Here is a 26913-nt window from a genome sequence, read left to right as displayed (position 1 = left end):
ACACAGTTATAGGGCATACAGTGAGTGCAATGCCTACCAAAAATTTCGAGGCACTCCAATGCCCCTTGGAAATGACATGGAGGTCAGAGGGCGTTAACTAAACCTTTTTTTCCATTTATAGCAACTGGGTCTCCTGTGCACTGTTGGCCTAAGCAGTGAATGGAATGCTTTACAAAAATTATGAGGTACTGCAATGCCCCTTACAAGAGCCATGTGTGGCACCCCAGGGGTCTGGTCACCACAGTAATAGAGATTACGTCGGAGAGCAAGTGGGAGGTTTCCTGGTCAGGATCCCTTAAACATGCAACATCCTCCTGCCCCAGTCCTGGGAGGGGAGAATTCTGCCCTTATAAACTGGATCTGGGGTGGGGTTGAGTGAGTCAGAGAACAGAGAACAGTCAGAGTCAGAGTGAGAGCAAGGGAAAGTAACAGCAAGGAGCTCTGTAGGAGCTAGGAGCTAAAGACGAGGGGCTGGAAGCTGAGCAGAGCTCGCCCTGGCAGAAGACAATAGGAACCGGACACAGGAGTCCGAAGCTGTGAGGACTTATATATCCAGCAGCAGAAACCAGCCGGCAGGGGATTTCAGGTTCTCTGGCCATAGAAGCCCGGAGGCTCAGTCACAAGCAAGGGACCAGCACCGCCGTCGTGGAGCGGAGGCTAACAGAAGGCCCCAAGTCACCAGCCATACGGGTGAGCACTACACGGTACACTCAGGGACGTGGGCTACTTCTTCCCGCTTACAGCAAGGTAGCCAGGAAGAGTGCAGACAGACGGGGAGGCCTACAACTCCACCTGGCCAGGGGAACTTCTGCTTGCTCACAGACTGACCAGGCCTCTTATGCTAGCCAGTACTCCCGGGAGGGTCTACCTTATAATCATCAGTAAAGACCCTGAACTGCACTGCAAAGACTCTGAGTCATTCCTGCTGCGCTCGTGCACCATCACCCCCATCATCCACACTCACTGCCCTGAGGCTATACTCCTCCCGAGGGGAGTTATCCCATTTTATGCTGCGCACACAACAGCAGCCTCAGCGGTCTGCCTCGCAGCGGTGGTACTCCCTGACCGCAATCCACGGGTGGCGCAGTCGGACAATTAACCTCAAAACCTAAGAAAGATTGCCACTGGTTTGACCAGCCTGAGCCACGGGACCGGGTCACCGCCACGGAGACTACAGACCCCAGAGACCCGGCACCGGGTATCCCACACACGTGTACACACGGCCCAGGGGGCGCGTCACATGCAGTACAGCATATTACAAACATAAGTCCCATTATTGGGGAGTGGGTCTCCCATAGTATTTGCTTATGCTTTCCCAGCAAAAGCTGCCAAAAATTAGGACGGAGCAACTTGCAATGCCCCTTACAAGAGCCATGCAGTACAGCATATTACAAACATAAGTCCCATTATTGGGGAGTGGGTGTCCCATGGTATTTGCTTATGCTTTCCCAGCAAAAGCTGCCAAAAATTAGGACGGAGGAACTTGCAATGCTGGCACCCTGGTGGTATAGTGGTGGTGGAGGCTGAGGATAAGGAGAAGAAGATTAAACAGCCGAAACGAGGAAGCGTATACCCATGTGTGGGTGTGAAGCGGTGCATGTGAATACACCTCCTGAAATAACACAGTGGATTTGACTTTATGTTACTCTGCTGTCATTTGGTGGTGATGAGAAGTCTGGCCCAATCCAGCCCTTGTTCATTTTGATAAGGGTCAGCTTGTCAGCATTGTCAGTTGACAGGCGAGTGCGCTTATCAGTTATAATTCCCCCAGCGGCACTAAAAGCACTCTCCGATAACACGCTAGCGGCAGGGCAGGCCAGGACCTCCAAGGCGTACAGAGCGAGTTCATTCCAAGTGTCCAGCTTGGATACCCAATAATTAAAAGGCACAGAGGAATCACGGAGGACGCTGGTACGATCGGCAAGGTACTCCCTCACCATCTTTTGAAACTTTCCACTCCTTGTGAGAGTACCCCGCGCCTCAGGGCCTGTAAGCTGGGCGGGTGTCAGAAAACTGTCCCAGAACGTTGACAGTGTTCCCCTGCCTCTGCTGGATTGGAGTTGCATCTCTCTCGCCTGTACGCCTTGGTTGGGCAACGAACTGTGACCTCTGCCGCTAGCGTGTTCAGATGGGAATTTTTTTAAGAGTTCTGCAGCAAGGGCCTTCTGGTATTGCCCCATTTTTGTAGACCTCTCCACCTCAGGAATAAGAGAGTGAAAGTTCTCCTTGTAGCGGGGGTCTACAAGTGTCACCAACCAGTAATGACTGTCACCCAACATTTTGACAACGCGAGGGTCACGGTTAAGGCAGCGTAACATAAAGTCAGTCATGCGTGCCAGACTGGTAACGGGCAAGATTTCCATGTCCTCACCAAGATGACGACTGACCATGCTCTCCTCCTCCTCCTCCTCTTCCTCCTCCCCCCTGTCCTCAGGCCACCCACGCTGAACCGACGGTATGACACTTGTACAGGTACTACCATCTACAACGCATGATAGCAGCTCCTGTTCTTCCTCCTCCTCCTCCTCTCCCTCATTGTCCCCCAATGCACGTTGGGATGAGATGAGGCTGGGCTGTGTGTAATCGCCCGCTACGGCTTCTTGATCCATCTCATCATACTCTGGCCGCAATGCCTTCTCTTTAATTCTCTGCAGAGAGCGTTGCAAAAGACAGACAAGTGGGATGCTGACACTAATGATAGCGTCATCACCACTCACCATCTTGGTGGCCTCCTCAAAGTTTGTCAGGATGGTACATATGTCAGACATCCAGGTCCACTCCTGAGGTCTTATGTGTGGAGTCTGACCTGAATATCGACGGCCTTGTTGCAGCTGGTACTCCACAACTGCTCTCTTCTGCTCACAAATCCTTTGCAACATGTGGAGGGTAGAGTTCCAACGTGTGGGGACATCACACACCAGTCGGTGTGCCGGAAGCTGCAAACGCTGCTGCAACACAGCAAGGGCGGCGGAAGCTGTAGCCGACTTGCGAAAATGAGCTGACAGGCGGCGTACTTTCACGAGCAGATCTGGCAACTCGGGGTACGATTTAAGAAACCGCTGAACCACGAGGTTAAGCACATGAGCCAGGCATGGTACGTGTGTGATCTCACCTCGCCTCAGAGCCGCCACAAGGTTACGGCCATTGTCACACACGACCATGCCGGGATGTAGGTTCAGCGGTCTCAGCCACAGATCTGCCTGCTCTTTCACAGCTGTCCACAACTCACAAGCAGTGTGAGGTTTATCACCTAAGCTTATGAGTTTCAGCACAGCCTGTTGCCGCTTGGCGGAGGCAGTACTGCAATGCTTCCAGCTTGTAACTGATGTGGTGATATCTGAGATGGAAGCTGAACATGAGGAGGAGGAGGAGGATGCGCAGGAGCTGTACACTGTGGGGGCAACTCTGACTGACATAGGGCCCGCAATCCTCGGTATGGGGAGGATGTGTTCCGTCCCAAGGTCCGACTGGGTCCCGGCTTCCACTATGTTTACCCAGTGTGCCGTCAGAGAGATGTACCGTCCCTGGCCACAAGCACTTGTCCACGTGTCCGTTGTCAGGTGGACTCTCCCAGTAACTGCGTTTTGAGTGCACGGCAGATGCTTTGGGACACGTGCTAGTGTAGTGCGGGGATAGCACACCGGGCAAAATAGTATCGGCTGGGGACCGAGTACCGAGGGACGGCCACCGCCATAAGATTGCGGAAGGATTCCGTCTCCATCAGCCTAAAAGGCAGCATTTCCAATGCAAGCAGTCGTGAAATGTGTGAATTTAGGACTGTGGCCTGTGGGGCGTTAGCTGCGAATTTCCGCTTTCGTTCAAAGGTCTGGGATATGGACAATTGAACGCTGCGGTGGGACGTGGACGTGGACGTTGATGCTGTTTCTTGAGAAACTGCCATAACAAGTGAAGACTGAGAGGAGGGGGCATCTTTACATGCAGTATGGACAGGGGATTGCCTTGCACACACAACAGGGGGTTCTATTGCACGCACAACAGTGGAAGAAGCAGTGGTGACACCTGCTGACACTGGTCGTGGACCCTGGGTTTCGCCCCACAAAGTCGGGTGCTTTGCTGCCATGTGCCTGATCATGCTGGTGGTGGTCAGGCTGGTAGTTTTGTCACCCCTGCTGATGCTGGCATGGCAGGTGGAACATATGGCCTTTTTGGGGTTATCAGCAGAGTCTTTAAAAAAATTCCAGACTCTGGAAGACCTACCGCTTGTACTGGCAACGTCCCTCGTGTTGCTGTTACGGGGAACGGTTGCCTGCCTTCTGTCTGCGGCCACCACACTGCTTCTTCCTGCCTGTTGGGGTACTCTGACTCCCTCCCCCTGTGTGCTGCTGGCCTCACTCTGCATGTCCTCCTTCCACGTTGGGTCAGTTACTAGATCATCCACCACCTCCTCCTCTTCCACTTGCGCACCACGATCCTCCTCCTCACTTCCTGGCAATTGTGTCTCGTCATCGTCCACCTCATGTGACAGATTGCCAACGTCGACTTCCTGTGGCCGTGGCTGTTCAAATATTTGGGCATCGCAACATGGGATCTCCTCTTCCACCACTTCAAGCGTATCAGGCGAGGGGTCCAAATATGGAAATGGACCAGTGAACAGCTCTTCAGAGTGTCCAAGTGTGGGATCACTTGCTGTCTGACGACACTCGGCATGGTGGGAGGAAGGAGCATCAGGGTGAGGAGGAGTATGCGGTCGAGACTCACGGCTACTAAGAGTTGACCGTGTGGAAGACAGACCGGAGTTGGTGGTGCCCAGGTAACTGGAAGTATTGTCTGCTATCCAATTAATAACCTGTTCACATTGATCAGTTCTCAATACTGGTGTTGTTCTGTGCTTCCCTAGTAATTCGGTCAAGAAGTGGGAGCGAGAAGATGTGGCTGTTGGTTGTGGCACATTTTCACCTTGGCCACGGCCCCGTCCTCTGCACGAACCATCACCAGAACGTCCACTTCCACGTCCCTTGCCACGCGCCTTGCCCATTGTAAATGAAGTAAAATAGCTTACACTTGCACTATCAATGGAAAAAGGGTAATAAAGAGTAGATTAGAACCGTGGAAGAGGAAAACCACAGTTATTTTTTACTGTGGTATACCACACTTTTTTAAATAGAGATATTTGTGGCTGAACAGTGAGCGACACACTCAAACTACTTTTTTTTTAGATACCAAAGGCCCAAAACTGGATAGTACAGCGATTTGACCCGTGGACCTGCGAAACCACACTGGGATGTTGGGCCTACACAAGACTATTTTCAACAGATATATTTTTGTGTCACAACAGTCAGGAGACACTACTGTTTTTCTTTACGGAAAAAACTACCGAAACCTGAATAATAGAGATTTTTTACCGTGGAACAGCAAAACCACAGTTATAATTTACTGGTGTATACCAGGCTTTTTAAAATATATATATATTTGCGGCTGAACAGTGAGCGACACACTCAAACTGTTTTTTTTAGATACAAATGGCCCAAAAGTGGATAATACAGAGGTTTGTACCGTGGAACTGCAAAACCACACTTGTATTTCTCGGGCCTACACCAGGCTATTTTCAACAGATATATTTGTGTCTGAAAAATCAGGGAGACACTATTTTTTTTTTTTTTTTACAGCAAAAAATGCAAAAAGCAGGATAATAGAGATTTCTTACCGTGGAACAGCAAAAGCACACTTCTGTCTCTCTGGCCTACACCAGACTATTTTCAACAGATATATTTGTGTCTGAAAAATCAGGGAGACACTATTTTTTTTTTTTACAGCAAAAAATGCAAAAAGCAGGATAATAGAGATTTTTTACCGTGGAACAGCAAAAGCACACTTCTGTCTCTCTGGCCTACACCAGACTATTTTCAACAGATATATTTGTGTCTGAAAAATCAGGGAGACACTATTATTATTTTTATACAGCAAAAAATGCCAAAAACAGGATAATAGAGATGTTTTACCGTGGAACATCAAAGCCACAGTAATAATTTACTGGTGTATACCAGGCTTTTTAAAATATATATATATTTGCGGCTGAACAGTGAGCGACACACTCAAACTGTTTTTTTTAGATACAAATGGCCAAAAAGTGGATAATACAGAGGTTTGTACCGTGGAACTGCAAAACCACACTTGTATTTCTCGGGCCTACACCAGACTATTTTCAACAGATATATTTGTGTCTGAAAAATCAGGGAGACACTATTTTTTTTTTTTTTTTACAGCAAAAAATGCAAAAAGCAGGATAATAGAGATTTTTTACCGTGGAACAGCAAAAGCACACTTCTGTCTCTCTGGCCTACACCAGACTATTTTCAACAGATATATTTGTGTCTGAAAAATCAGGGAGACACTATTTTTTTTTTTTTTTTACAGCAAAAAATGCAAAAAGCAGGATAATAGAGATTTTTTACCGTGGAACAGCAAAAGCACACTTCTGTCTCTCTGGCCTACACCAGACTATTTTCAACAGATATATTTGTGTCTGAAAAATCAGGAAGACACTATTATTATTTTTATACAGCAAAAAATGCCAAAAAAAGGATAATAGAGATGTTTTACCGTGGAACATCAAAACCACAGTAATAATTTACTGGTGTATACCAGGCTTTTTAAAATATATATATATTTGCAGCTGAACAGTGAGCGACACACTCAAACTGTTTTTTTTAGATACAAATGGCCCAAAAGTGGATAATACAGAGGTTTGTACCGTGGAACTGCAAAACCACACTTGTATTTCTCGGGCCTACACCAGACTATTTTCAACAGATATATTTGTGTCTGAAAAATCAGGGAGACACTATTTTTTTTTTTTTTTACAGCAAAAAATGCAAAAAGCAGGATAATAGAGATTTTTTACCGTGGAACAGCAAAAGCACACTTCTGTCTCTGTGGCCTACACCAGACCATTTTCAACAGATATATTTGTGTCTGAAAAATCAGGGAGACACTATTTTTTTTTTTTTTTTACAGCAAAAAATGCAAAAAGCAGGATAATAGAGATTCTTTACCGTGGAACAGCAAAAGCACACTTCTGTCTCTCTGGCCTACACCAGACTATTTTCAACAGATATATTTGTGTCTGAAAAATCAGGGAGACACTACTATTATTTTTATACAGCAAAAAATGCCAAAAACAGGATAATAGAGATGTTTTACCGTGGAACATCAAAACCACAGTAATAATTTACTGGTGTATACCAGGCTTTTTAAAATATATATATATTTGCGGCTGAACAGTGAGCGACACACTCAAACTGTTTTTTTTAGATACAAATGGCCCAAAAGTGGATAATACAGAGGTTTGTCCCGTGGAACTGCAAAACCACACTTGTATTTCTCGGGCCTACACCAGACTATTTTCAACAGATATATTTGTGTCTGAAAAATCAGGGAGACACTATTTTTTTTTTTTTTTACAGCAAAAAATGCAAAAAGCAGGATAATAGAGATTTTTTACCGTGGAACAGCAAAAGCACACTTCTGTCTCTCTGGCCTACACCAGACTATTTTCAACAGATATATTTGTGTCTGAAAAATCAGAGAGACACTATTTTTTTTTTTACAGCAAAAAATGCAAAAAGCAGGATAATAGAGATTTTTTACCGTGGAACAGCAAAAGCACACTTCTGTCTCTCTGGCCTACACCAGACTATTTTCAACAGATATATTTGTGTCTGAAAAATCAGGGAGACACTATTATTATTTTTATACAGCAAAAAATGCCAAAAACAGGATAATAGAGATGTTTTACCGTGGAACATCAAAGCCACAGTAATAATTTACTGGTGTATACCAGGCTTTTTAAAATATATATATATTTGCGGCTGAACAGTGAGCGACACACTCAAACTGTTTTTTTAGATACAAATGGCCAAAAAGTGGATAATACAGAGGTTTGTACCGTGGAACTGCAAAACCACACTTGTATTTCTCGGGCCTACACCAGACTATTTTCAACAGATATATTTGTGTCTGAAAAATCAGGGAGACACTATTTTTTTTTTTTTTTTACAGCAAAAAATGCAAAAAGCAGGATAATAGAGATTTTTTTACCGTGGAATAGCAAAAGCACACTTCTGTCTCTCTGGCCTACACCAGACTATTTTCAACAGATATATTTGTGTCTGAAAAATCAGGGAGACACTATTATTATTTTTATACAGCAAAAAATGCCAAAAACAGGATAATAGAGATGTTTTACCTTGGAACATCAAAACCACAGTAATAATTTACTGGTGTATACCAGGCTTTTTAAAATATATATATATTTGCGACTGAACAGTGAGCGACACACTCAAACTGTTTTTTTAGATACAAATGGCCCAATAGTGGATAATACAGAGGTTTGTACCGTGGAACTGCAAAACCACACTTGTATTTCTCGGGCCTACACCAGACTATTTTCAACAGATATATTTGTGTCTGAAAAATCAGGGAGACACTATTTTTTTTTTTTTTTTTACAGCAAAAAATGCAAAAAGCAGGATAATAGAGATTTTTTACCGTGGAACAGCAAAAGCACACTTCTGTCTCTCTGGCCTACACCAGACTATTTTCAATAGATATATTTGTGTCTGAAAAATTAGGGAGACACTATTTTTTTTTTATAGAGCAAAAAATGCCAAAAACAGGATAATAGAGATGTTTTACCGTGGAACAGCAAAACCACAGTAATAATTTATATATATATATTTGCGGCTGAACAGTGAGCGACACACTCAAACTGTTTTTTTTTAGATACAAATGGCCCATAGAACTGCAAAACCACACTTCTATTTCTCTGGCCTACACCAGACTATTTTCAACAGATATATTTGTGTCTGAAAAATCAGAGGCACACTTTTTTTTTGGGGGGGGGCACCAAAAGGTTAATAAGATGGGTATTTGTACATTGTGAAGGAGGAAAAAAAAAAGAGGATTTAGATTAAAAAAAAGGATTTTTCCTGGCCCCCGGGACCTGGAGCTAAGTCCAGCAATTTCAGCAACAGGAGCAGCACACAGGACTGTAATGCAGCGTTTGCTGGTATAACCACTGCGTCTCCTATACAGCCTGCCTGCCTGATATACCTGGGATGGATATTAGTCCTGAGAAGGACTGTTTGTTTGATCTGGCAGCCATTACAGACCCTACACTAACTATTTTGCAGGATATATCTCTCCCTAAATCAGCAGCGCTGTCCCTACACTGTCTGATCCGGAGCGACTGTGTCCAAGATGGCGGCGCCCGGTTTTAAATACTCAAGGTGACCCTGTGTGGCCAGCCAATCACTGCAATGCCCACAAACAACATGGCTGCGGCATTACAGTGACTGGCTGGCAATCCCTGCATGTTCATTGGCTCTGTAAAGAGCGCCAAACATGCAGGGCGGAGACCCAAGCTCCCGCCCGAGTAACCCGGAAATGCTCGGTGCTCGCCGAACATCCCGAGTAGCGTGATGCTCGGGCGAGTACCGAGCAGTGTCGAGAATGTTCGCTCAACACTAATCAACACCCTTTTTCCACCATTAAAAATAAATAAATGGAAAAAAATACACATGTGGAATTGTAAAAGTCCAATCTAACAAAATAAAAAGTTACTGTAATTAACCCGATTGGTAACCGATGTAATGAGAAAAAATCTAAATGCCAAATTATTTTTTTTGGGAAAAAAATGGTAAGAGGAAATCAAAACATTATATCTACCTCAAAGTTTTAGCAATAAAAATGCCAGCTCAGGGCACAAAACACAAGGCCTCACACAGCTCCAGCAACCAAAAATTGAAAACATTATCAGTCTTGGAATATGTTGACAGAAACTAATTTTTTATTACAAATTACCACATTTTTTTCACCATTTAAAGAAAAAAATTTAGCATGTTCGGTGTAACCTAGAGAGTCATTTTACTTGGTAATTTTTGCCGTTTAGTGTACACTGTATATACAAATAAATAAATAAAAAGCAATTATGGAATTGTGCTATATCACTGCACTTGGAATTTTTTTTTGGCTTTCCATTACATCACATGATAAAATGAATGGTATCAAGTACAATTTGTTCCACAAAAAAAACAAGTCCTCATACACCTATGTTGACAGAAAAATAAAAAAGTTCTGGCTCTTGAAAGAAGGAAGGAAAAATTGAAAATGGAAAATGACCATATCGGGAAGGGTTAAAAGCAATATCCTGTAAAAGAGTAATTATACAGCAACATCTTGCACTATGATCATTTTTATTTCAAAAGTGGAGGTACATTTTAATGCATTTGTATCTTTTTGCCACCTTTTTCTTGTTTGTGACAGGCAGTGATCTCTACTTTTAACTTTCTGGCCCACTATCTCACCAACACAAGAATATTAGTGAACTGGAGGCCATTACCCATGGATTGTCTACGAGAAATGGTGTGGCAGAAGCTGATGTCTGTCTATGCATGATGTTTGTAGCAGGTTATAACAGCCAAAGCCTGGTCTAAGTACTATAGAGGCCTGTCCTATGGAGTTAAACAATTGCGAGACTGCAGTAATCATTAAAAATGGCATTTTGTGTACACTTTGGAGAAACGACTTGTTATTATAGTTGTGTTGAGATATTTATATTGTTCTTGTTTCAGAACTAATTGCAGGCAGAAGACGTTTTTTTTCTTTAATAAACCTAATGAGCAAGAGGGGGTTTAAAATATCGGTTTACCTATAAAATCTTCACAACAAAACAATTAAACCTTTTAACCCCTTCCCCTACTGGTATGACCTATGTCGGGTGCAGGTGTATGAAGCGGACTCCATATACTGACAGTACGAGCCGCTGTGGTCAGTGAATGGCTGCAGTATTGATGTGCACTGCAGTCTGTAAGCAATCACCGGAGTAGCGACAGAGACCAGGGGCTAGTACAGGGGAAGGTCTATTATTTTATACCTGCTAACATACTGAAGAAAAAGCTTTGAAACTGGAAAATCCCTTTAAGTTTTGATGCACACTCCCAAGATATTCCTGGTGCTTAACCCAGACAGACCCTAAATGTGATCTGAACATTTGTAAACTTTATGAATGAAGGGAGCTTTTTGTTCCAAAACCTTACAATTATCATTTTTTACATTTAGTTAATAAAAGTATTACATCATGAATACAGCAAACTCTGAGGCATCCTAAATAGAAATAATATATCACTTGGTATTTCCTTCTCTCAATTCAAGGATATTTTCATCCGTCAAGTGGGAGGTATCTGTTTACTCAAAGAAAACACATTTATGATGGAAATCCTCAGACCTCATCTGCAATACAAGCAATAGAGGAAATAAAGTATGAGCTGAGGACTCCTGTAAAGTGCGCTTCGTCTGAAATGGACAGATGGACTTCTCTGAGAGAAGGTACTTCAAGGGAGAGGTCAACGTCTTGTGGAAGAACTGAGCAGGTTTGTTCTTGCATGATTTTATACAGTATATAATATTATATGCATTCATTCTTATATCACAAATATATGATATTTTAAATTACAGCTATACATCACAGTATTTGCAGATGTTCTGCTAGGATAGAAAAAGTAGATATTACACTTTGCAATGCATGTGTGACACCCCAGGGGTCTGGTTGCCACAGTGATAGAGATATTACGTCTGAGAGCAGGTGGGAGGTCCTTTGGTCAGGGATCCTGTGCATGCCACACCTCCTGCCCAGTCTTGGGAGGGGAAGGACTTCCCCTATATAAACCTGGGGCTGAGGCAGGGTAGAGAGTTCTGAGAGGAGAAGACAGGGAGCAGAGCTGCTCTATGGGCTCTGCTCCACAGGCAGGCCCTGTCCTGGGGCCTGAGCCTGAGTCCAGGAAGAGTAGAGACAAGAGCAGCATAGGAAGCAGCAGAGTCACAAGGAGTCAGGGGCTGGCAGCTAAAGAGCTCGCCCTGACTAAGAAGATTCTTTACCGGACCCGGAGTCCGAGGCTGTGGGGACTAACTTCTACCCAGCAGCAGAATCCGTCAGGCAGGGGATTTCAGGTCCCCTGGCCCAGAAGCCCGAAGGCCCGGTCACACGCGTGGGACCAGCACCGCCATCGTGGAGCGGAAGCCATTAGAAGGCCCCGAGTCACCGGCCATACGGGTGAGCACCACACGGTACACTCAGGGACGTGGGCTACTTACATCAGCTTCTAGCAAGGTAGCCAGAAGAGTACAGTCAGCTTGGGAGGCCTACAACTACGCCTGGCCAGGGGAGATCCCATCTGCTCAAGGACTGACCAGGCCCCGTTCGCTAGCAAGTACTCCGGGAGGGTCTATCGTTGTTACCAGTAAAGACCCTGAACGCTACCATACCGTCTCTGAGTGGTTCCTGCTACCCCCATCATCCACGTCGGCTGCCCTGAGGCCATACCCCTCCCGTTGGGGGTTATACTATCACGCTGCACCATCCTTCCACCGGCCTCAGCGGTCTGCCCTGCAGCAGCAGCCCCCTGGCTGCATTCAACGGGTGGCGTAGTCATCAACCATTTTCTACCGCTAACAGACTGCCGTCCAGTTTGACTCCCTGGGCACGGACCGGGTCACCGCCACGAGACTACAACCCTAAACAGATCCGGCTCCGGGTAAGCTCCCGCGTGCGCAACGCAGCGCGACACAGGCCCAGGGGCGCGTCACATGCTAGAAGAATTATCCACTGTAGTGAGACAACTAGATCTAAGAGGGCAATGTTGAGGTACATTGGGTCCACCAGAGAAATTGATTCTGAGGTTGCATGTAATAGGAGGAGTGTGTCGTCCAGAGTCATTGAGGTGGTATTTCCTTCACCTAGAAAGAGGGATTGGAATCAGCTACTATTACAGAAGGAAAGCCAATGGATTTTTTGCTTAGAATCTGTTTAACCCAAAAAGGTTGAATGAACAACTTACATCTGGTGGTTTCCTTTAATGCCCTTTCTCTGCCCTCTCCTCCGACATTGGGATATGCTGTTCTAATTATGTAAAGTTTTGCTTATTTTTTATAACTATACCTTCATCTTTTTCTTATTTTAATTTCATTGAGTATCTCCTATAGAGGTACAGTACTGACCAAAAGTTTGGACACACCTTCTCATTTAAAGATTTTTCTGTATTTTCATGACTATGAAAATTGTAAATTCACACTGAAGGCATCAAAACTATGAATTAACACATGTGGAATTATATACTTAACAAAAAAGTGTGAAACAACTGAAAATATGTCTTATATTCTAGGTTCTTCAAAGTAGCCACCTTTTGCTTTGATGACTGCTTTGCACACTTTTGGCATTCTCTTGATGAGCTTCAAGAGGCAGTCACCGGAAATGGTCTTCCAACAATCTTGAAGGAGTTCCCAGAGATGCTTAGCACTTGTTGGCCCTTTTGCCTTCACTCTGCGGTCCAGCTCACCCCAAACCATCTCGATTGGGTTCAGGTCTGGTGACTGTGGAGGCCAGGTCATCTGGCGCAGCACCCCATCACTCTCCTTCTTGGTCAAATAGCCCTTACACAGCCTGGAGGTGTGTTTGGGGTCATTGTCCTGTTGAAAAATAAATGATGGTCCAACTGAACACAAACCGGATGGAATAGCATGCCGCTGCAAGATGCTGTGGTAGCCATGCTGGTTCAGTATGCCTTCAATTTTGAATAAATCCCCAACAGTGTCACCAGCAAAGCATCCCCACACCATCACATCTCTTCCTCCATGCTTCACGGTGGGAACCAGGCATGTAGAGTCCATCCGTTCACCTTTTCTGCGTCGCACAAAGACACGGTGGTTGAAACCAAAGATCTCAAATTTGGACTCATCAGACCAAAGCACAGATTTCCACTGGTCTAATGTCCATTACTTGTGTTCTTTAGCCCAAACAAGTCTCTTCTGCTTGTTGCCTGTCCTTAGCAGTGGTTTCCTAGCAGCTATTTTACCATGAAGGCCTGCTGCACAAAGTCTCCTCTTAACAGTTGTTGAAGAGATGTGTCTGCTGCTAGAACTCTGCGTGGCATAGACCTGGTCTCTAATCTGAGCTGCTGTTAACCTGCAATTTCTGAGGCTGATGACTCGGATAAACTTAGACTCAGAAGCAGAGGTGACTCTTGGTCTTCCTTTCCTGGGGCGGTCCTCAAGTGAGACAGTTTCTTTGTAGCGCTTGATGGTTTTTGTAACTGCACTTGGGGACACTTTCAAAGTTTGCCCAATTTTTCAGACTGACTGACCTTCATTTCTTAAAGTAATGATGGCCACTCGTTTTTCTTTACTTAGCTGCTTTTTTCTTGCCATAATACAAATTCTAACAGTCTATTCAGTAGGACTATCAGCTGTGTATCCACCAGACTTCTGCACAACACAACTGATGGTCCCAACCCCATTTATAAGGCAAGAAATCCCACTTATTAAACCTGACAGGGCACACCTGTGAAGTGAAAACCATTTCCGGTGACTACCTCTTGAAGCTCATCAAGAGAATGCCAAGAGTGTGCAAAGCAGTCATCAAAGCAAAAGGTGGCTACTTTGAAAAACCTAGAATCTAAGATATATTTTCAGTTGTTTCACACTTTTTTGTTAAGTATATAATTCCACATGTGTTAATTCATAGTTTTGATGCCTTCAGTGTGAATGTACAATTTTCATAGTCATGAAAATACAGAAAAATCTTTAAATGAGAAGGTGTGTCCAAACTTTTGGTCTGTACTGTATATCTCCATTAACCAGGTAGGAAAAGTGGCTCTATATTGCCTGATTCAGACCATTCCTATGCAACTGAATCCTGTTTGATATATAGAGATAGAAGCAGCAAGAAAAACAACTAGAAATAGACAGACACATGGAATTACATAAATGGACACATAAGAAACCTTTGCTTTGACTGGAGTGTCCCTTTAAATTTAAAAGAATTCTTACACTTTAAAATACTATTACAATTTTGGAGCAAAAACTCAGAAAATAACTAAAGCACATTCACATGGGTAGAGTACAAACCAGGGAGACAAATACCTGAACTTGACAGAACCCTGTTCAGACTAGGAAAAGCCCTTCTCTGACTCTGGTCTGTCCCTGCCTGACCTCGGAGGTTGGCACCCTAAGATAACACAATGGTGCCCCCACTCGATGGCGGCTTACTCTGATTGTCCTTAGGAGCTCCTAGTATTGCTAGAGTAGCAATTCCCTAAGAAATAAAGAAATCACACACAAAACAACTTTAATCAATTTAAACTACAGAAAAGTGAATGAATTCAACAAAGACTATCACCAGCAGGAAACACCAGCAAGGGAAGGTATATAAAGCTGCACCCTAAAGATGATAGAACAGACAAGCAGAGTAAATGAAAAACATCTGTTACCCAAAAGCGACAGGAAAAAAGATCTAAAACACTCAAAGAAAAGGGGTATCTGCTGTGGCTCAGTGGAAAGAGACGCCGGCCACAGAACCCAAGATCAAGTGTTCAAATCCAGACACATGACAATAATGTGTTTTTTTTGTGTATTTTTTTTTCTACTATCACAACATCAGTCATGCATATTTTTTTTGTTTTGCAGACAGGTGAAATGTCCGGATTTCCTTCTTTAAAGAATGAAAAGATGAAAAAAATCTTCAAGGAAGATTTGGCAGAAAAAAATGCTCTTACAAAGCTATCTGATACAAATGCTTATCTACAGAAAAGACAAGGAAAATTGATATACAGAACCAACAGTGGCCTCCTCCCTAACTACTCAGGATATACCCCTGGTACAGTAATGTTTCTTTTAGAATTAGATCTATTTAAATGGTTTGTAAGTATGGCATCTCTTTGTTATGATCTGCTACAAGCACTAAGGAAAGACAGGAGATCTGTCCCTACAATAGAACTAAGCTAGATCCCTACGATGTAACGGGGAACCTGATCCTGCAATCAGACCCGCTAAAGTCCTCAGCTAGTCTGAACGAAGACCTATACATGTGAGGAAGGGATCCCTACAAGAACTAGGGACTGGGAGAAAGATGGACACCTCCTAGCAGAAATTGTAGCAGTAAAAAGACAAACAAACAACATAGAACATAGAGGTCAAAAGACCTAGCTAAACTGACTGAGAAAGGTTACAAAGCACCTGGCTAGCTTAAGAGCAGAAATTACAATGAAGTCCAGCAAGGCCAGAAGGGCGGAGCAGGATTAAATAGGCAAAAATGGTCATGTGACCAGCATAATAGAAAAAACCTAACAGGAGAGTTCTAACAGTACCCACTCTTCTAAGAGGATCCTCCGGATCCCCTAGGCCTAGGCTTATCCGGAAACCTCTTGTGAAACGCTCTGACAAGTCTGGAAGCAGAAACATCATCTGCCCTCACCCATTAGTTATCCTCGGGACCGAAACCCTTCCAAGCGAAAAGATACTGCAAACTCCCCCTATACCGTCTAGAATTAAGGATGCGGGAAATTTCATATTCCCCGTCCTCCACCACTGGAGGAACAGTGGCAGTGGCGTCTCTATCTGATACATCAGCTTTTTTCAATAGAGAAACATGAAACAACGGATTAATCTTCCAGGAGGTAGGAACCTCCAACCTAACAGCAGATTGGTTAACTACCTGAAGCACCTTAAAGGGCCCTACAAACTTGGGACCCAATTTTTTAGAAGGAATCCTCAACCGCAGATTCTTAGAGGACAACCAAAGCATGTCACCAACCATAAACAAAACCTCTTGATGTTTCCTGTCAAAGTACCTCTTAGATTTTTTGTTAGCCTCTTGAAGATTACCACGCACATCCGTCCAAACTCTTTCCAAATCACCGGAAAAACTCTCCTCCTCAGGCACAGCCGATACCAATTTGGAGAATGACCCAAAAGACGGATGTCTCCCAGAACAACCAAAAAAAGGCGAACACCCAGCAGAAGAGGATGTATGGTTGTTAAGAGCAAATTCAGCTAGCGGCATAAACTCAGACCACCCCTCTTGATTGTCTACCACAAAGCAACGCAAGAACTGCTCAACATCCTGGTTCTTCCTTTCTGTCTGGCCATTAGACTCAGGATGATATCCAGATGAAAACGACAAATGAACTCCCAACCTGTCACAAAAGGCACGCCAAAAACGAGCCACGAACTGAGGTCCCCTATCAGAAACAATGTCAGTAGGAACACCATGGAGTCTGACAATTTCCTTGACAAAGGCCTTAGCGAGTGTCTTAGCGCAGGGCAGTTTGATGAAGGGAACCAAGTGACACATCTTGCTAAAACGGTCCACGACCACCCAGATGACCGTGAAACCCTCAGAGGGGGGAAGGTCAGTTATAAAGTCCATAGCCAGATGTGTCCAAGGTGCACTAGGAACCTCCAGAGGGCAAAGCAACCGTTGCAGCAGGAGCATGTGAAGACTTATATCTAGCACACACAGTACATTGACGCACCCACTTAATGACCTCCTTCTGCCATCCAGGCCACCAAAAACTGCGACCCACAAGTCTCTTGGTCTCAGAAATTCCAGGATGACCTGCCAACCGAGACTCATGACACTCAACAAACAAATCTCTCCTAAAGGTCCTAGGCACAAACAACCTCTCATGGGGAGTGTTAGATGGGGCATTCTCCTGTGCTTTAAGAATCTCATCTTCCAAAACGGAGTCCAATGCAGCAATCACAACACCTTCTTGTAAAATGCTCTCCTTCTCCTCAGCACCGACCATGGGAGAAAAGCTGCGAGACAACGCATCAGCTTTAACATTCTTGGTACCGGGGATGTAAGTAACGGAAAAATTAAACCGCGAAAAAAAAGGTGCCCACCTAGCCTGACGGGCATTCAAGCGCTTGGCAGCATCAAGATAGATCAGATTTTTATGATCAGTGAAAACCTGAATGGGAAAATCACCACCTTCCAAGAGATGACGCCAGTGTTCAAATGCGAGTTTAATAGCCAGCAATTCCCGATTACCAATATCGTAATTAAGTTCAGTCTCAGAAAATTTTTTTGAAAAAAGGCACAGGGATGTACTCCATCCTTGTTTTCCTGAGACAACACCGCACTGACCCCCACAGAAGAAGCATCAACCTCAACCAAAAACGGCTTAGTCACATCAGGCTGTATAAGGATGGGGGCAGAGCTGAACCTCTCCTTTAGAAACACAAAAGCTTCAATGGCCTCAGTAGTCCACTGAACCGTATTAGCACCTTTCCTGGTGAGATCGGTCAGTGGTTTAACAATAATAGAAAATTTTTTAATGAATTTTCTGTAATAATTGGCAAAACCCAAAAACCTCTGTATCGATTTCAAACCAATAGGCCTAGGCCATTCCTGCACAGCTTGAACTTTCACCGGGTCCATCTCAAAGCCCTCGCTGGAGATAATGTAGCCCATAAAACTAATTCTCTGTACAGCGAACTCACATTTCTCCAGCTTAGCAAAAAGCGAATTGTCAATCAATAACTGCAATACCTCACGTACGCTCCGCCAATGACACTCCAGGTCAGGCGACTAAATCAAAATGTCATCCAAATACACAACCACATTTTTGCCGATCAAAGGTCTAAGGATGTCATTAATAAGATTCTGAAAAAATGCTGGTGCATTGGTAAGACCAAAAGGCATAACCAAATTCTCAAAATGACCCACTGGAGTGTTAAAAGCAGTCTTCCATTCATCACCCTCCTTCATGCGCAACAAATTGTATGCCCCCGGGAGATCAATTTTAGAGAACCACTTGGCCCCCACTAACTGGTTAAACAAATGAGGAATCAATGGCAGTGGGTAGGGATTGCGTACAGTAATTTTATTAATCTCGCGAAAGTCCATACAAGGACGTAAACCGCCGTCCTTTTTAAAAAAAAAAAAAAAATCCAACAGCCACAGGTGACTTAGAGGGTCTGATATGACCGGCGGCCAAGCTCGTCTGTATGTATTCCTCCAAAGCCTTTCTCTCAGGAATAGTCAGATTAAATAAACGACTTTTAGGAAGAGTCGCTCCAGGAACAAATTCAATGGTACAATCGTAGTCTCTATGGGGAGGCAAAATTTGCGACTCCTCCTCAGAAAAAACTTTCCAAAAATCCTGAATAGGTACAGGTAATTCCCCTTTATCCACAGCAGCAATGTGCCCGTTACAACACTTGTCATAACACTTAGGGCTCCAGGACTTAATTTCATTGGTAGACCAATCCAGTACAGGATTGTGCAATTTTAACCAGGGCAACCCCAAAACTACTGGAGAAGGCAAATTATTTAATACCACCAAATCCAAATTTTCTTCGTGAATACCATTAATAGTGAAGGGAAATTCATAAACCTTGTGAGTAACACATTTCAAGTGAGAGCCATCGACAGAAACCACGGCAATAGGGGATGACAAAGGTTTGGGTTTTAAATTAAGTTTTTCCAAGAATCCCCCATCAATCACATTCAGAGTAGAACCACAATCCACAAATACCCGAAATTCAATTAATTCTTCCTGAGCTGCGGTAGTAGCAGAAAGAAATACACCCTTAGTGTTTAAACAGGCTATACAGGCGTAACTGACCTTTTTTTTTTTCTTTGTTTATACGAAGCACACAGTTCTTAATAAAATGGTCAGATTTGCCGCAATAAAAGCACAAACCTTCAGAAAACCTGCGGTCTTTTTCCTGAGAGCGGGGTGACATCGCCCCAATCTCCATCGGCTCTCCAGTGTCAGTACAGACCCTCTCAAGACTCGGAGCTGACATGGCAGAGGATTTACTCTCATTAACCCTTGCACGCAGTCTCCTGTCCACCCATATAGCTAATTGCATTGCCTCCTGCAAGTTTCCAGGTGTAGGATAAGCAATCAGCAGATCCTTAACCCTTTCACCTAGCCCAGCAAGAAACAAACTTTTCAGAGCTGAATCGTTCCACCCCACCTGAGCAGACCACCGACGGAAGTGAGTACAATAATTTTCCACATTACCTGATCCCTGCCTCAAATATCTCAATTCCGTCTCAGCTGATGAGACACGATCAGGATCATCATACAACAACCCCAAAGCAGAAAAAAAACTATCCACTGATCTAAAGCACGGATCACTAGGTTGGAGAGAAAATGCCCATCCCTGAGGTTATTTGCGCAAAAGTGACATTATTAACCCTATGCGCTGTGATTCATCACCAGAGGATCTGGGTCTCAAACGAAAATACAATAAACAAGTATTTTTAAAGGAAAAAAAATCTTGTTGTTCACCAAAAAATAAATCAGGCAATCGTACCTTTGGCTCCACAAAATGCGCTTCAGAACAGCTACTCACGTGTTGTTGGAGCTCGGCCACCTCCAGAGAGAGTCCCTGCAGGCGTTGAGCCAAATCCTGAACCGACACCATGATGGAAACTGGAGGTCTTTCCTAAGAGATATTTTTTGGCTGGACTTACTGTTATGATCTGCTACAAGCACTAAGGAAAGACAGGAGATCTGTCCCTACAATAGAACTAAGCTAGATCCCTACGATGTAACGGGGAACCTGATCCTGCAATCAGACCCGCTAAAGTCCTCAGCTAGTCTGAACGAAGACCTATAGATGTGAGGAAGGGATCCCTACAAGAACTAGGGACTGGGAGAAAGATGGACACCTCCTAGCAGAAATTGTAGCAGTAAAAAGACAAACAAACAACATAGAACATAGAGGTCAAAAGACCTAGCTAAACTGACTGAGAAAGGTTACAAAGCACCTGGCTAGCTTAAGAGTAGAAATTACAATGAAGTCCAGCAAGGCCAGAAGGGTGGAGCAGGATTAAATAGGCAAAAACGGTCATGTGACCAGCATAATAGAAAAAACCTAACAGGAGAGTTCTAACACTCTTGTAGTACTTAAAGTGGATCTGTCACCAGATTTTACATTACAAAGTGCACACATTATAAACCCTTTCCCAACGTAAGATGTATATGTATGTTCTAATTGGGAAAGTGGTGCCACAAATGGATGTACTTGTTCACTTTGTTGATTGTATGATCAATGCTTAAGTTCGGCTATACTGGTAGCCAGGGTTCACGCCAGCACCAATCCTGGCTGTTTATTCTTTGATGCCATTGACTATGGCATCTGGATTGTTGTGAAAAGGAAGGTATGGTAATCTCATGTGGTGTATGGCAGGGTGCTGTACTCCTCACAATTAGTGTTGAGCCACCCCCGTAGTGTTCGAGTTCGGTTCGGTTCGTCGAACACCCGTATGTTCGCCGAACTGTTCGTCGAACTGTTCATCGAACACCTTTGAACACCATTAAAACCAATGGCAGGCAAACAAAAACACATAGAAACACATAGAAAACACATAGAAAACACATAGAAAACACTTCAAAGGTGTCCAAAAGCTGACAAACTGCTCAGAAGACACAACTAACACATGGAAAAGTGACAAGTACATATAGTCATGCGAAAAGAAAAGAGGTGGAGGAGTGAAAGGAGGGGGAGACACAGATATAGGCATGTCATGCCCTTCTAAAATCAAGAAAGGCTGGAGTAAAAATCTAAAATCAGCCTACCAAAACCCAGACGTCGTGACAAGAAAATTAAAAAAAGAAATATCTTTAGTTAGAATGGCGGTTCCATTCAGAACACTTTTCTTACAAGACGTAGTGGTATCCCCGTTGTGAGTTGTGCCAAAAATGGGACCCAATACATTCGGACTAATCCACCATTTGTCATATCCAAGGGGCAGGTCCGTAAACGAAAACATCGACGCGGAACCAAGTACAGTAGTATATACTGTACATCCTTTGACAAGGCAATCTGGCGGTTCAAGAAGTTGGGAAGGGTCACCCTAATGGCCAAAACAGACATTGATGCGGCGTTCCGGTTACTTACTACCTGTGCCTCCGAATAGTGTCCAGCTATTGGGCTGCTTCTGGGAAGGAGCATACTATATAGATCGCTGTTTGCCCATGGTCACTATTTGAGGCGTTTAGTTGCTTCCTCGAATGGGTTGTAATGGACGTTTCTAAGGGGGCATATATTATCCATTACCTCGACAACTTCTTATGCCTGGGCCCAAAAGATTCGCCACAGTGTGAATACACGCGGTAGTCCACCTGTGAGAAGGAGAGAGCTAGAGGGAGAGCGGACACCACAGAGCCGAGGGGTTAGATGGAGAATGGAAGAAGGAAAGAGGATGAGGGAGGTAAGGGAGTACAGTGGAAGGCCGACCTGAGCTCCCCCACGTTCCTGCTGTGCTGGGAACAGCCCTGGGAAGAAAAGCCGCTTGCGCATCCCTTTGAGGTTACGGGCGCTAGCGGGATGAGGGACTACGCTGGAGTGCGAAGCCGACACGGCCAGTTCGTTCCTGCCCGTGCGACCTCCATGTCGCCGGGTTTGTGCCAGAGCCGCGGTGGACCCTGATGGCCAGCCCCCCTCTCCCAATACTGGTGCCTGTCCGCTGGTGAGTCGAGCCCCCCCGCGGTGGGGGGGGAGAGTAACATCTGCAGAAGAAAGACCATCTTCCAGCCAAACTAAGATGTCTACTTCTTTTCGTGGACAATGTGATACGATCCCTTTCTAACGGACACGCCCATCGCTACAAATTCCAGATGAGGCACAAAAACAGCACGTGCGTCAACGGATATCAAGTGCTCCTTCAAGTGGGCTCTCCTCCACCTCAACTTCAACATCACAAATACTCCAGTTCTCAGAGGTGTCACCCCAATCGCACTTGCTTCCTCACAGCTCCCAAGTCTCCAGCTGCCCGTCTGAGTATGGGGTAGAACAGATGGTTGAGTCTGCACAGCTGTTTACTCATACTATAGCCTGGGAAACGGAGGTCTGCTCCAGAGCTTCTGTTAATCAAGACGAGGAAATGATCTGCACTGAGGCCCAGAATATTTATGAGTCGGATCCTGGACCAGATGAAGAAGGTTCTGAGCATAATGTAGACCCTCGTTCCCAAACTGTAACTCCTGTTGGTGGAGACAATGATGAAGACGATGAGACTCAAGTACCTGATTGGAGCGACAACTTGACTTTTCGGTCAGGGCAGGAAGAGGTTGGCTCTGAGGACGACGGGTGTGAGAACACACAGGGTGATGATGACGAGGTTGGAGATCCCACTTACTGTCAACCCACAGTCAGCCAGTCGATGAGGTCAGCAGAGGAGGTGGAGGAGGATGTGAGTAGCCCAGGGGATGGGGATGACTCGGTACCCGGGCCTTTGCCTGGCCTTGGGGATGTCGCGGTAGTCGGCTCCCGGGCCCGTACCCTGGGGTCACTCTTTAAAAGGGTGGATAATTGTTATTTTTATAAGAGTTCGTGACGCCACCTGTGGTATCTGGTGAGAAGCACCAGCGCTGCAGCAGTCCACTGAGGCCGGTGATAAGGCAGCTCGATGGTATAGCTCCCCACAGGTGGAGCTAGGCCTCAGAAAAGCGTATGCAGGGGGAATGCAGGACAGGCGAGACCCAGCTGGGTCAGAGCAAGAACGTGAATGGACACGGTAGTCACTTCAGTACCTTTTACTGGTGGAAATTCAGGCACATCCCGGAGCACTGTAGGGTGAAGGGTGCATATCAGGATCCTCCCCAATGAGCGGGTGTAGGGCCTCCTGTTTCTTGCCTCTGTGTAGTAAGTTTCTGACCTACCTGGAGCTAGGCCTAACTTTGTCTCTGTCCTGCGCTGGCTGACCTTGTGGTAGGGCCTTGTCTTGGAGTTCACGCTCCCAGTATGCGGGGCCTAAGCATCTCCTGGCTCTGTTACGTATCAGCACCTTAGCGATCCTGGGACTTGTAGTTCTCCAGGGATTCCGGTTATGCCTTACTGGGTCATAGAGATCCCGGTAAGCTCGGATCCGGTGTCCGGTAAATGCTTCGGGGTGAGCTGGTTAAGTTCCTCTGCCCCCTATGTACTAACTCTCCACTCGCCTTCGGCCTACTCGGGCCCTCACTAGGCTATACACACTAACGGCAGCTTGCCGCGCTTCACCGATCTTATGGCGCCAGCACACCTTAAGCTCTAACTGGGCTCCCTGAATCTAGCTAGCAGGAGCCTCGTGCTCCACTGCTGAACTATTAACTGAGTTCTCTAGACTAGACTGAGCTCCACTGCAGACTGACCTCTCTTAGGCTTCTCTACTGCAGGAGCTCTTCAGAGGAACTGAACTGCCTAGCTCCACCTTCCCTATTTATATCCCTAACGGGCTCCCTCTGCTGGTCTGAGGTGGAAGGTGGAGATGTGTGAATGTTTATGGGGGCCTCTTGTGGAGGATTCCATCAATGCACTCTTCTAGGATCTGTAATACCAAGCACAGCAGGGCATCACAGATGCTATTGACGACGAGGTTAGGTTGCGCCTTCCTGGACAGAGACGGAGTACTGGAAGCATGTCAACAACTGCATCCTAAACCACAACTCTGCCTCTGACCACAAGTCGTAGTGGCTCTTCAGGTCGCATGGGCTCTAAGCCTTGCGTAGCCTGGGCATTTTTTCAGATCGATAAGGATGACCCAACTTGTGTTATCTGTAATATATGTCACCAAAAGCTAAGTAGAGGCCAAAAAATCCATAGTTTGAGTACTTCATGCATGAACCGTCACATGGATATGAAGCATAAGTTGCAGTGGGAAGCTCACTGTGCTACAATGCGGCCTAGCGGGCCGGGCCAACCACCGTCTGCCCCATCTTGTGCATCCGCAGCCTCTTCATCCTCTGTGACTGGGGGGACAGCAGTCACACATGCTTTTGGACGCAGACCTGCCACCTCTTTAACCGCAACAGCCAGTGTGATTGGCAGGTCATCATTTCATTTGGAAGTGGAAACACCAGCTGGTGTTGAGCACTCTCCGACATTGAGAGCACCACCTTTGGATCAAGGCAACCTAACTTTTCCGCCTTCATCTTCCTCACAGACCGGCAGTTTGCCGGGAACACCCTACTCAACCCCGTCTAAGCACAACAGCCAGCCCTCGGTCCCTCAGATGTGGACAAGTAAAAGACCATTTCCTCCTAGCCATGACAAAGCTAAGAGGTTGAATTTCACCATCTGCAAGCTGTTGGCTACAGAAATGCTGCCTTTCCGCCTGGTGGACACAGAGGATTTTCGAGACCTTATGTCCGTCGCAGTGCCCCAGTACCAGATGCCCAGTCGGCACTACTTCTCAAAGAAAGGTGTGCCTGCGCTCCACCAGCATGTCGCACACAACATCACCGCTTCTTTGAGAAACTCTGTGTGTGACTCTGTGTGCATTTCACCACAGACACTTGGACGAGTAGGCATGGACAGGGGCATTACATGTCGCTGACTGGGCACTGGGTAACTATGGTGACAGCAGGACAAGGGGCTGCTGTCCAAGTCTTGCCGTCCCCACGAGTTGTACGTCAATCCTCTTTATCTAGAAGTTCCTCCACTGCTTCTGCCTCCTCAACCTCCTCTCGGTCCTCCACCTGCACCCAAAACATGTATGTTAATGCCACCCGCTTTCTAACTGCGCAGAAGGATTCCTGCATACCTCCTTACTATGCTGGCAGCAGGGCTCAACGGCATCAGGCGGTGTTTACTTTGAAATGTCTGGGAAATGTGAGTCACACAGCTGAGGAGTTGTGGTCAGCTCTGGAGACCCAGTTTCATGAATGGTTGTCTTCACTGGACCTGCAACCAGGGAAGGCCGTGTGCGACAATGCTGCAAACCTGGGTGCGGCCCTTCGCCGGGGCAATGTCACACACGTGCCTTGTATGGCTCACGTGTTGAACCTGGTTGTCCAGCAATTTTTAGCCCACTATCCCGGACTAGATGGCCTTCTGCAGAGGGCACGGTCGCTGTGTGCTCACTTCCACCATTCGCATCCCGCAGCTCAACGACTTACATCTCTACAGAAGTCGTTGGGCCTGCCAGTTCACCGGCTGAAATGCGATGTGCCTACCCGGTGGAATTCAACTCTGCACATGTTGCAGCAACTGTGGCAGCACCGACAAGCCCTGGTGCAATACGTTCTGACGTATAGCCTGGGCCAATGAGATCCAGAGGTGGGGCAAATCACGCTGCAGGAGTGGTCTCAGATCAGGGACCTATGAAGTTGATGCGCCCCCTGGGCCATGGGGTACCCGGAGCCGGGCCAGTAGACGCTGGGGGTTGTAGTCACTGTGGCGGTGACCCGGTCCGTGACCCAGGGCGGTCAATTCAAGGGTAATTTGGATATATTGGTTTTATAATGTCCGACTACGCCACCTGTGGAGTGCAGCCAAAGGGGCTGCCGCTGCGAAACAGTCCTCTGAAGCTGGTGGTTTTGCAGCAATGGTATTATTACTCCCCACAGGAAGAGTGTAGCTTCAGGGCAGTGTGGGTGGATGATGGTGCAGGGAGTCAGTAATGAACACAGAGTCCGTGTGATGCAGTCCCAAGATCTTTACTCACAGTTGTTGCAGTCCAGATTACAGGTACCAGAGCAATCTCCCCTGTCGTGCTGTGCATACTCAGTGAGGGGCTCAGTCCACCCCCAGATAGCTCCGGAGTACTTAGCAGGACCCCCCTTCTGTGTGTCCTTTCTCTGGCCTTCTCCCTGCACCTCACACCCAGTGACACTTCTATCCGGTATCCCCGGGCCTTGGCGGGCGACGTGTGTTCCGTCCCCTGGGTCCTATGTGGCTACCTTCTTAGTGAAACTAGTGTGGACTTTGGCCTGCAGTACATGAAATGCTGCAGCCTCCGGTTTCTAGTTGAGCCTTGCTGTTTCTCGCTAGTTGAGGGACCAGTTCCCCTTATCTGGCCTGACCCCTCTACCTCCTGGTAGAAGCAGGCGTACGGGTGGCCTACTGCACGGCCCATACCCCTAGGGTCCCTTCGGTTCCTGGAGCCTTCCTGCTCCCACTCCTCTCTTCTCTCCTTCAGTCCTGGGCCTCCCAGGCTAGGCCCGCCTCCGGAGCAGAGCTCATGCAGAGCCTCTGCTCCTGTCACTTCTCCTCCTCTGACTGGCTTGCTCTTTCTAAGATGGCTTCCTATTTATACTCTCCCTGTCATGTGCTGCTTTCTCCACCCACACCCACTACATAGGACCCTCCCGCCAGCTAGGGACCTGGGACTGTGCT

The 26913-nt window shown here is 45.9% G+C and overlaps 1 protein-coding gene across 1 annotated transcript in view; it reads left to right on the top strand.

The window, feature by feature from the left end:
- The window catches only part of LOC141165835 (ciliary microtubule inner protein 2B-like), a 107428-nt gene that overhangs the window by 45452 nt on the left and 35063 nt on the right, over positions 1-26913 (top strand). Inside the window, exons 3-4 of the mRNA XM_073651793.1 lie at positions 11173-11390; positions 15478-15667. Coding sequence (XP_073507894.1) covers positions 11173-11390; positions 15478-15667 — 408 coding nt within the window. The remainder of the gene's footprint in view (positions 1-11172; positions 11391-15477; positions 15668-26913) is intronic.

Source organism: Phyllobates terribilis, unplaced genomic scaffold (genome assembly GCF_046119375.1).
Source record: "Phyllobates terribilis strain yellow unplaced genomic scaffold, ASM4611937v1 Scaffold_1__5_contigs__length_1240528914, whole genome shotgun sequence".
NCBI lineage: Eukaryota > Metazoa > Chordata > Amphibia > Anura > Dendrobatidae > Phyllobates > Phyllobates terribilis.
The sequence above is the reverse complement of the archived record's forward strand: the minus strand, read 5'-3'. Positions and strand labels throughout refer to the sequence as shown.